Source organism: Anastrepha obliqua, chromosome 4 (genome assembly GCF_027943255.1).
Source record: "Anastrepha obliqua isolate idAnaObli1 chromosome 4, idAnaObli1_1.0, whole genome shotgun sequence".
Classification (NCBI taxonomy): Eukaryota; Metazoa; Arthropoda; class Insecta; order Diptera; family Tephritidae; genus Anastrepha; species Anastrepha obliqua.
In genome coordinates, this window is record NC_072895.1 from 14310569 (window position 1) to 14322703 (window position 12135).

The following is a 12135-nucleotide window of genomic DNA, read 5'->3' on the forward strand; positions in this document are numbered from 1 at the left end:
TTTCTGTAGCTGTCCGCCGTTTTCCAGAATCAGACTTAGGGTATTGGGTTGTGATATACTGAGTATGGATGAAGTTCATACTCTTCCTCTTCCGGATCTCTTAAGATTCATCAATGAATCCAAGAGATTTGTGGAAGAGTGGCCTCAAACTAATTTTTCCGTCTTACCACCCACATTTTATCTTTCCTATCTCTCTATTTCCCAGGTGTAGTACAATGGTCTCCCGACTGAGCGCTTGGAATTGGCCAATCCTCTACAAATTTAATCTAATCTAATCTAGGATTGAAATATGAAAACTTTAGGAATCGAGTTCATAGAATTTGAACTAAATATATTTTAATTACATACATATTTACGCAACACCTCCGTTAAGAAGTACTCAAATTGAATTTATTTATTTTAGTTAAACGCCCTCTTGGCAATACAATACAATCATCCACTCCCATCTACTTCTTGGTGCTGAACCTTGTGGATGCCCATCCACTGAGCGTGAGTCATCTTTTGTCTCCCTGTTCCACACTCTAATCCCAGAGACGTTATTATCTGGGTAATGCAGATCCTTTTCAGTTGTCAAAGGATCCCACAGCTGAGAACATAACAAGGATATAGAAATACCTCAAAAATACTCTTTATGCCTCATGCCAACCGAAAGCCTCTGATGCTAGCGCTGCGTTAGTTTGTAAGTTTGTATAATAATTTGTTTGTTATGTAAACTTTTATTAAAAAAAAATTTTTTTTTAATATTTTAAGTAATGTTTTTTCTTACCATTACCAATAATTTAACGGTGCCTGCAACGGAACTTCAACTTTATATCGAACTTTCTTTTCAATACGTTGCAAAACCTTGGATACCCACAGCTCCTTAGAGAAGGTATGCAAACAAGGCGAATCTATTGAAGCTGGTGTTGGTAAATCAGCTGATTTGTTTTTTTCTTTCACCGTGTCCATGTGGTTGTCAGCTCCGATTGAAACAAGGCGAATTCATTATTTGTTTTCTAGTTTCTCAATACTTTGCTTTGACAATCAAACGTACAGAACATTGTTATTGGTCTAGTGCCACCACCTTTCAAGAATGCGCCTTGTATGCAAAATAAAGTTTTCAGTTTTTGAAATGTCTAATATTTATCTTATACTAGCGGACCCGACAGACTTCGTTCTGTCAAATAGATTTTGAATGTGGCAGCTTATATTTCGACCTTAAGACGTTTTTACTCTGCTGACCCACACACACCGCCGTATCATCATGGTGACGGTTCTGTTCAGGAGAATTAAAGAAAAGGGTCAGCTCGGGTGACCTAAGTATCTTCGCTTCCACGAACTTTGGCCACCCTTTTGGGACCCACTAAAAACCCCGACTGGGATGTTTGCCAGAGGGCTTCAAACTAAGAGGGGAACTTAAGATTCAAACCTGATTGAAAAATAATCTAAAGGGATAGTAGGAACCTAAAGGTGACAAATATTTATAAAGTGGGTGCTTCAACTGTTGAGATTTGTACAATTGACCTCTGTCTCCTAATACGCTGATTCATGTTCGTATTTTGTTGGCCTTGCACTGCACGATTTCTTCTCATTCTTTCACGATCATTATTATTACGTGTTTCCCGTTTTTCATTCGAATGAGCAGAACGTGATCTGTCTATACGTGGTCTACTTTGCTCTTGATGCTGACTTCGTTGCTCTGCAGTCTCTTCATTTCTCCTTGCGGCATGATTACGTGTATTGCGCGATTTACGCCCAAGATCAGATCATTTCGGCATTTTTAAAAATCGTCGAAAACCACACTTTCAAAATGTTCACCTGTTCGCAATAAGGAAGATTAAAAAGCATCAATAAATATTATAATAACGAAAATATTGAATAGTCCATTAATGTAATCTCACAAAGCAACAGCGAAGATAATTCACAGCAAATATGTATGTATTGTTGTCGATGCACACACTAATACATTTTTGTTCAACGTGAATTCAATTCAACCTAAATGAAATGTCTTCTTTGTTAATAGTTGAAAATGAAATGTTTTGAAAAACTATAAAATTTTTTTCTAATATATTTTTGTGAAAATACAATAACGAAAAATTCAAAAAAAGTTGTACACATAAAATGAATGTCGATTCGAAACTATAATATAATCTAAGAATCGAGCAAGTTTTGTTTTGTACAATATTTTGATTTTTTTCTTTTTTTTATATGAAGAAAATATTTAAAAGAAATTTTTTTTTGCTAAAAACCTTCCCCTAGTGGATCCCTATAATATGAAAAAAGAACGAATAAAATTGGCCTCGTATCGGCCCAAAAAAATGCGTACAAACGAACATCATTTCAATTTTATATATATAGATTATTTAACAAAATAAATTTTCATGGTAAAATTTATAACAAATAAAATCACAACTAAAAAAACAAATAAGCTTTAAATTCAAGGCCCTTTTAAATGCACGTTTTTGAGTTTTCTACAGCACAGCCCTTCTGTGCGCAAGTCCTTAATCCCGACCCACTTTATGTGTCTCCAACGGACGGTCCACTCGCACCACACGTTCGGCTACGTTCAAATAAGCCTCGTATTCAACTACTTCGGGTGTTGTGTCATAGTGATAATGGCCACCCCAATTGGACTTGGAGAAGGAATGGAAATGTTGCAGACGCAAATCTAAATCCTATAAATAGACAGAAATTAAAAAATAAATAATATAATTATATACATACATAAAATAAATCACGAAATCCCATATGTATGTATGTATTATGACCCTTACATATGATATATGGCGACTTACATTTTCATGTGTAATCAATGTACCCAAGGCATTCAACTGCGCTGGCATATTGTAGAATTTCAGCCAGTCGTTCAGTTCCTCTTCTGTGGTCAATGGCGTTTTGCTGAAATCACGCATAACGTGCTGATGTGCCGCACCCTTTTTCAACACAAAAATACCACCCATGCCTACACACTTCTCCTTGTAGTTCTCTGCCAAGCCCAAGCGTATGCATTCGACGAAATTCAGCTCACCAATACGTTTGCTACATTTCACCTTGACGACTGGCCCCGGAGCGCCACGGCTTATGAATAAGTTCATCAGCAATGCACAGCGTGGATCATTTTCGGGGATGCGCTCTAATACACATTTCTCGTCTGGACCATGCACCTTGGCGGTGTAGCTGCCATTTTTGAAGACACCCTTTTCATCGATAGCCAAATTGATGATGCCCTCACAATTGGAATTGCGTAACGGGAAAGGGCCAGCACCGGCACCAATAGCTAAAATTTTACCTTCGCCGGGGAGTGCTTTCTGTACGATCTCTTTCAGGTTGTACACTTTGGAGCGTTGTACGAGGGGTAGCAGGAATGGAGGGCCGCCAATCTCGAGCAGCAGCGGTGAACCGCCCAAGCCTGTTTAGTGTATGTGTATACAGCGTTGAGAAAGGGATATGTGAGAAAAAATAATGTGGTAAATAATTTTAATGCTTACCGGAATCCACTAGACCGTAAAAAGAATCCTTCAAGTCAGGACAATCACCCACTTCTACGCTTACGGTTTCAAAATTTTTGGCCAATGCACTTTGGATAACTGGAATAGAGTTTGTAGGTGCGTGTTATTCAAGGCAACAAATAAATTATTAAATACGGTATGAATTATTAAATATTTATTAATTATTTAATTCAGTATTATTTATTAAATACCGTAGAAAGGTGAAAATCAAAAGTTGTATGCGATTGCCGCCACAAAAATACTTTTGTAGCGATATTTTGAATATTTACTCTTACAAATTAAAACAACTTAATAGTTTAAGCGAATTCAATTGGGTATTACTGGCCCAATGCTCAAAAAGCCGATGCACAGTGGTCCTACCAGAAGGCGTTGGCGGACAAAATTCAAAAACTCATTTAATTAAGCTGAAAACATATATTTAGGGGTTTTAAGGATCAGTGATGACGAACCTGACCTTAGTTTTAGCAAATTTTGAATTCATTGAATACTATAAATATTATACATTTTTACTTCCGTAATTAGCTGGTGAGTTCATTTTTACATTTTTCACGACCCCAGAGAGTACCACGTGGAGGTTTACGGCAAGGTTATTCTCTCCTCATTTTTTTTGTTTTTATATTTTTTTTATTTTTTTTTTATTAATTTTTAAATTTTTTTTATTTTTAATTTTTAATTTTTTTTTTTATTTTTAATTAAAAAATTTTTTTTTTGTTTAAGTTTTTAAATTTTTTTTGGATATTTAGTTGTTTTTTTGTTTTTCATTTTTAATTTTTTTTATGATTCAGAATACTCGGTTTCTGATGAGCTGTTTTCTGAGGCTGGATCATTTTTCAAATTTTTGAAAATGGTTTTGGCTTGTTTTTCGGAACCTTAGTTTTTGATATTATAACTACATCTGATGAACAAAGCAAAGCATTTAATAAATCTGTCATTGTTTTTTTAGTTGTCTCTTAATGCTGATGGGGTCTGTGATGTCTTTTTCTGTCTTTTACACAAAATTGCATAAGCCATATGTAGCGTTTTGCCTGTGGGTAAATGCACAAAAGCTACATTATTTTTAATTTGCGCAACTTTGCGCAGCAGGTTTCAGTTTGAGATCATAGCTGAAATATGTGGCTACGTCACTCATGTTGAGTTCAAGTGGACCGGTGTGGACCACTCGAAAAAATGATCTTTAAAAAAAAATTTTCGAAAAATTTTGAAATTTCAAAAAACAAAATTGGATTTTGTACCACAACTTAAGAGAATTATTACTGTTTCCGTTAATATATTCAATTATCTTTTTTTTTTCAATATTTGGTTAACAATCAAATGGTAATATTTATTTGCAGACATAAAAATGAAACTCTTGTATGAAGTACGATTGCTAAGAAACAACGCCTTCTTCGTCTGCTTGGAGCGCCATCTGTGTTTCACATTTTTCTGCCAGAAGGATCGCACAGATGGTTGAGGACTTCGCTAAATTTGGTGTGTCTGCGCTATTAACGCGTCCCTGATGCAATGTGTAACAGCTAGCTGGCAGCGTGTACTACAATAGAAACCCTCGCAAAAATAGGGTCGCCTAGTTATATAATCAAAATAATTGAGAGCTAATTTAAGGGACCGTAAACTGACTGAAACAGTGACAAAGCTGTTGAGGAGTATATCGTATCAGCAGGGGTCCCTCAAGTATAAGTTCTGGGCCCACTGCTATGGAACCTAATGTATGACAGGGTTCTAAGACTGGATATGCCCCTTAGAACTAAGTCATTGGATTCGCGAATGACATCGCGGTGGTAATGGTAGCAAAACATATCCACGAAATTGAGAGGATCGCCAGCGAATAAGTAAGCAGGATCAAGACTTGGCTAAGGTCTATGAAGCTGGAATTAGCTGAGCATAAGACCGATGTAGTTAGTTCTAATAAGCAGCAGGAAGATAGTAGAAACTATAAATGTAAATGTTGGGTCTGTAACCATTAGTTCAAAACCAGGTTGACAGCCGTTTAAGCTTCGCAACCCACCTGGAATACGCTGTGAAGAAAGCATCGAGTGTGCAGTCCTGCCTGTCGCGAATCATGCCAAACAATGGCAGACCTAGTCACAGCAAAAGATTGCTACAGGGTGGGCCATATAGCGGTTGCTTTTTAAACCACCTATTTTTTTGAGAATGGTAACGCAAATGACATGTCAAATGTGTTCATAATTTACTTAAAGGTCTGACATTTACGAAATGGGACGCTATACGCTTGAACAAAATTGGGAAAATGGGCAGAAAATCGTTTGACCGAAGATGAGCATTTTTACCGAAAAATCATCTTTTCTGATGAAGCTCATTTTCACATGGGTGGCTACGTCAATAAGCAAAATTGTCGGATTTGGGGCTCAGAAAATCCCCACGTTACTGTAGAGAAGCAAATGCATCCCCAACGAGTCACTGTTTGGTGCGGTTTTTGGTTTGGCGGCATCAGCGAGCCATTTTTTTCCGAAAATGAGCGAAGAGCCGCGGTTACAGTAAATGGCGAGCGTTACCGTGACGCTCAACGAGTTGTTTCCAAAAATTGAAGAGAATGACATGGACGACATTTGGTTTCAACAGGATGGCGCAACTTGTCACACTGCTAAAGTTACACGCGAACTTTTGGCTACCGTTTTTGAAAACCGAATAATCAGCCGAAATTCCGATATCAATTGGCCGCCTCGGAGCTGTGATTTAAGCCCGTTGGACTATTTTTTGTGGGGAGCCGTTAAGGACAAATGCTATACGAACCATCCAGAGACGATTGATGCTTTAAAACACGAAATCGAAGTTGCCATTCATGAAATTGGAGCCCAAACAATCAAAAATGTGCTTAAAAATTGGGTTGATCTGGCCTACTGTAAGGGGGTAGTATGGTATTTTTTTTTCATTTTTTTTTTTTTTTTTTTTTAAATTATTCTATAACATCTTAAGATTATTGTGTGAAAGTTTGAAGTGCATTAGAGTAAAATTGACAAAGACACAAAGGATTAAGTATCTACCTCTCCAACCGGATTTCACGCTTCACAAATCTTTAAACGCGTTTTTCTCACACTTGCCTTTTTTACGGTCGGTGTCTACTGTAGATTCATATCTACTGCACCGATTCTTTTCAAATTTGGTTTTTTTGTTTCTTTACTTTATTCACGAGGTAATGACGTCGAGTTTTTTTTTTAAATTTTGTCATATTTTAAAACAACAAAGTTTTCAAGTTTTTTTTATGAAAAATCGGTGTTTTGACTTCAAAGCGCTTTAAAAAATTAAAAAAAAAAAAAAAAAAAAAAAAAAAAAATTCGACGTTGTTACCTGCGAAACTTTATTAGCTGACGAAATCAATTTGGTTTTTTGATTTTAGTTGATCCAGTAATGAGTTCTGAGGGACACCGCAATAAAACTTTTTTATGAGACGTCCGCGAAGATTCGCTGCCACCAACTCATTTCTTCATAAAAATCAATGAAAATTTCACACGATATTCTTTAAATATGACTTTATAATGAAGTAATTTTAAAATTTTGAATAAATCAACTGTGTCGACAAAAAAAATTTCGAAAAATATGCTTGTTTTACACCGAATTAACCATACTACCCCCGTAAAGCCAGTCGTGGCAGTCATTTGAACGATATTATTTTTCACTCATAAATCGTCCCCTTAGTATTAAAATAGCCTATAAATTTTTTGATGTTTTGAGAAAATGAATTTCAAACTTTATGTCTAAAGTAGCTCTCACTCAAATCTCGTTATGTCTGTAAATATTTATTATTTTTTGATTGACGTTTTGACCCACTTTGTGGAACTAGAATTTGAGAAAATTTTGACCACATATAAAATCGACGATGGAGAATCCAAAAATTCAATAAAAAAATAATAGCCTATGAGCACATAGGCTCTTGTTATACTAAGGGGACGAAATGATAATGTTCAGTCTTCAAAATACAAAACAAAGTTTGAAAAAATATTGATTAGTTTTTTTTCTATAGCCGATTCAAAAATCAAATTTTACATGGCCCACCCTGTATATAGCAGGGTAGACAGCTCGGTTCTTTTGTATGCCGCACCGATTTGGACTGATGCACTGAACTTAAATAGCTTCACAAAAAAATCGACAGCCGTCTATCGCCTAAGCGCTTTGCTAACTATCAGCGGCTTCCGTACAATTTCGGACGATGCTTCCTTCGTTATAGACATTTTGGCGAAAGAAATGCAAAGAGTGTATATAAGGCTATCTGAACACGACGGTAGAGCAAGTCGTAAAACTATTGCAGAAGAAGAAAGACGTAGTTCGATCGCCCACTGGCAAGACCGGTGGAACAGATCACCGAAAGGTAGATGGACGCATATACCCATTCTTATGACGTGGTTAGAAAGGAACCATGGGGAAACATATAGTACTTCCACCTCACCCGATTCCTTTCAGGGCACGGAGTATTTCGAAAATACATCCATAGATTCGGCCATGACAGTTTCCCAAATTGCCCAATCTGCACGGATAAGGAAGAAGACGCTGATGCTACGCTATGCTCCCGAAACTTGTGGTATATTAAACGGAGAAAATATTATAGATTTTATGCTAAAATCGAACGATAACTGGAAGCGAATCTGCGGGAATGCAAAATATAAGGTTGGCCAAAAAGTCTTGCGGTATTTCCGCAAGCTTGTCTTTGCAAGCGCGTAATTCTAGTTGTATTCGTCGCATCGGTTCACGCTAGAGCTTTTTGGAAAGCTCTTTTCACGTGCTTACACGTGTTTGATTAATTGTTGTTTGCTTTTAGTCGTTCGTGAGTTATAGCGTCGCAAACATGGAGCAAAATAAAGAGAAAATATGGCATATTTTACAGTACTACTACGATAAAGGCAAAAATGCATCTCATGCTGCCAATAAAATTTGTGCAGTTTATGGACCCGATACAGTTTCCATTTCCACCGCACAACGATGGTTTCAACGTTTTCGTTCTGGTGCAGAGGTGATCGAAGATGCGCCACGGTCCGGACGGCCTGTCGTCAAAAATTGCGATAAAATCGCTGAATTGATCGAAAGAGACCGGCATAGTAGCAGCCGTAGCATCGGCCAAGAGCTGGGCATGAGTCATCAAACCGTTATAAACCATTTGAAGAAGCTTGGATTCAAAAAGAAGCTCGGTGTATGGGTGCCACACGACTTGACGCAAAAAAACATTTTTGCCCGTATGGATGCATGCAAATCGCTTCTGGTGGCTGACGATGAAAAGTGGGGCACTTACGACAACGTGAAGCGCAAACGGTCGTGGTCGAAAAGCGGTGAAGCTGCCCAGACGGTGGCCAAGCCTGGATTGACGGCCAGGAAGGTTCTTCTGTGTGTTTGGTGGGATTGGCAGGGAATCATCCACTATGAGCTGCTCCCCTATGGCCAAACGCTCAATTCGGACCTGTACTGCCAACAACTGGACCGCTTGAATGCAGCACTCATGCAGAAGAGGCCATCTTTGATCAACAGAGGCCGAATTGTCTTCCATCAGGACAACGCCAGGTCACACACATCTTTGGTGACGCGCCAGAAGCTCCGGGAGCTCGGATGGGAGGTTCTTTTGCAACCACCGTAGAGTCCGGATCTCGCACCAAGTGATTACCACCTATTTCTGTCCATGGCGAACGAGCTTGGTAGTCGGAAGTTGTCCTCAAGAGAGTCCTGTGAAAATTGGTTCTCCGAGTTTTTTGACAATAGGGAAGCGAGCTTCTATAAGAGGGGCATTATGAAGTTGGCATCTCGTTGGGAACTCGTCATCGAACAAAACGGCGCATATTTGACTTAAATCGCATTATTATAACCAATTTTATGAACAATTGAAAATTCAATAAAAATACCGCAAGACTTTTTTGACAACATTATATATCCACAATGATCTAAGACGCGCAGCCTATGAGCTAACCAGCCCCGTGAGGTAATTCCTTCTTAGACAGTTCCGTGGGGAGAGTGATAGATAGTGGAGAGGTGTTTAGTACGTACATAGGTGTAGCTGTGAGGCTGCAAGTCGTGCATACTGCTATGCCGGTAGGGGAGTTCTCATGAGAGTTTCCTCTTCACGGGCGTCATCCTGAAAAAAAAAATGCAAATAATGCGTTGACTATTGTGTGGGAGTAAGGATGGAAAGGATGCTTTTTTTTCTTTGTTTAGAAACAGGAAAAGTATATTACAATAGCTTTACGTGGACCGTGCGCACTACTGATTCAGCTAGCTCTTGGCATGTCTTTATTGTTGTAGAGTGATGCAGTGAACTTGGGTAACTCATCTTATCACTTTGGCTCATTCATTTGCTTTTTCATAACCACAAATGACTTGGTATCCCGAGTAATTTAAGCGCTTTTTGGTGCTAAGGATATCCCTAATTTTGTTAATTGTAGAATAAAAAAAATAATTTTGCCACATTTGAAAGAATTTCTAATTTTTTTGCACTGTAATTATTCCCTTATATTCGAAATTCCGGAAAAATGCTGCATTTTTCTAACTAATACAATACAATAATGCAATAGAACCACAAAATTTGTATAATTAAAAAAAAGAAAATATAAAAAAATTGATTTTTTGAGAATTCTAACCATATAACCCCTTAATTTGAACAAATGTGAAAAAAATATATAAATCAAGTGACGATTACGAAGAAAATTTCATTTTCTTTTCTCCTTCCCCAACTACACATTACTTGATTCACCCTGTGCCAAAATTTCTTATCATTGACATCTGCTTATTAGCCAATACACACACCAAATTCCTACTCAGTTTGAGTACTTATTAGAGAGGAGTAAAATTCCAAACACCACCTGAATGTCATAGCTAATGTCAAAAAACACAAAAACACTACACAAAAACAAGTTGGTATATTTGCTTTTGTCGCCACTCATCAACTCACCTCCTTTTAGTTCCTGCAATGATGGCACATACAAAGGCTTCTCCTCGTAGAGAAGTTCCTCGGTAACCAGTGTTGTTGCCATGATAACAAAGTTTGTATTTACAAATATTCAGTAACGAAAGTCAAGGTAAATTCAGGAGCGGTCTCCAACAGTATGAGAAGATACAGCGCAATGGAAGATCGAAAACAGACTAACTGTGAGAATGGCGCTTAATTCACTATGAAGCATAGATGCAAGTCGAATTGTGCGCACGCTGTGACCGCCAACAAGTGTTAGCTTGTCGGTGCTAGATTAAAAGTTCTAATAATTTACAGGGTGTTTGCTTTGCAAATGGTGATAAGATAAAACAAACCTCTTAAAACGCAATGTGACATTAGCTCTTCAAAATACAGGCATGAAGTTTTCGGCTGATTTTGCTGGTCTCATGCATTTGTATCGTTCGTGTAGATACCAGGACGCACATACATAAGCTGCATAATTTTTTGTTATAACCCAGTAGAAGCAGAATTGAGATCTCCCATGACATGACAAACGAGATTTGCTGGTTTTGTACTCGCAAGTATTGCTTCTTTCGTCATGATTTTGGAGCTATGAAGCTGATATTTGCTGTCTCGCTGCGTCATTACCCGTTCTGGAAAAGAAAGAAGATACTCGGAAGAGGGAAATATAATGGTTTTTTGGAAAATAATATCTTGGTTTTTCTTTTTTGTGGCACTTAATATATTTGTCAACTATAGCATACTTTTTTGCTTAGCGAATGTGTTAAATATTGCATATTTTTCTTTAATTTATTATTATTATTATTTTTTTTTTTTTTGTGTTGTTTTCAGACGATAGTTTAACGTGATAACGTCATAAGAAAATACTAATTGAATGGTTGCATTTTTCAAAAGAAAATTTTAATTTTATTTGTTTGATAGATATTTTGTATGGATATAGAGAATGAGTTAACATTAACATAACATAACACAACACAACATAACATAACATAACATAACATAACATAACATAACATAACATAACATAACATAACATAACATAACATAACATAACATAACATAACATAACATAACATAAGATGCTGTTCAAGCAAGGTAACGACGCATGAGCAAGATAACGACGCATTTTTTGGTGGGTGCGTGCGGTCGGCTACATAGAATTATAAGACGTTATCACGTCAAAAAATAATAATAACATTAAAACAGCAGGTATTATTAACAAACTTGGTTTTATTTTAAATTCTTCAAGTAAATCAAATTAATAATAATCAATAAGAAGGCATATGCAAATACAAATACGTGAATTTATATATGTACATATGCGCATGTACATACACATATACGCTCACTTAAGTAGGAGAGAGCAAGATGTCGAACGTTGCCGTTCGTTTGCTTTGTCGTTCGTTTCGCGCTTTCGCTTGCAGTTCATTCAAGGTAACGACAATGAGCAAGGTAACGGCAAATGAGCAAAGTAACGACAAATGAGCAAGGTAACACTAATGAGGAAGGTAACGACACATTTTTCGTGCGTGCAGCCTGTTAAATCGAATTATAAGACGTTATCACGTCAAAATCCTATAAATTACAAAACAACTAATCAACCGTCAATCTGATTTTGTACGTCCAAGAGTGAGAGAGAGTGAGAGAGTAACTTTTTCCGTTACATAAGATTTGGTATAGAGAAAAATGTCCGCTCAAGGGAAGTGTCCGGCTAACAGAGGTGTCTGTTAAGGGGTTATATACGGTTAGAATTTACAAAAATCGACT

At 37.2% G+C, this 12135-nt stretch overlaps 1 protein-coding gene across 1 annotated transcript; it reads right to left on the bottom strand.

The window, feature by feature from the left end:
• Positions 1–2340: 2340 nt before the first annotated feature.
• Positions 2341–10601, bottom strand: LOC129246069 (ester hydrolase C11orf54-like). The gene is made up of 4 exons (XM_054884597.1): positions 10369–10601; positions 3468–3566; positions 2775–3388; positions 2341–2654 (listed from the first exon to the last, which is right to left on the bottom strand). The coding sequence occupies exons 1-4, from the start codon at positions 10448–10450 to the stop codon at positions 2481–2483; spliced, it is 969 nt and encodes a 322-aa protein (XP_054740572.1). The 5' UTR covers positions 10451–10601; the 3' UTR covers positions 2341–2480.
• Between the last annotated feature and the right edge of the window lie 1534 nt (positions 10602–12135).

Excerpts from the sequence above, each read along its gene's own strand:
- LOC129246069 (XM_054884597.1), bottom strand. The coding sequence starts at position 10,450 with ATGGCAACAACACTGGTTACCGAGGAACTTCTCTACGAGGAGAAGCCT. Across the intron at positions 3,389-3,467 it reads TTACGGTCTAGTGGATTCCG|GCTTGGGCGGTTCACCGCTG; the intron begins GTAAGCATTAAA and ends TACACTAAACAG. Across the intron at positions 2,655-2,774 it reads CATTGATTACACATGAAAAT|GATTTAGATTTGCGTCTGCA; the intron begins GTAAGTCGCCAT and ends GTCTATTTATAG.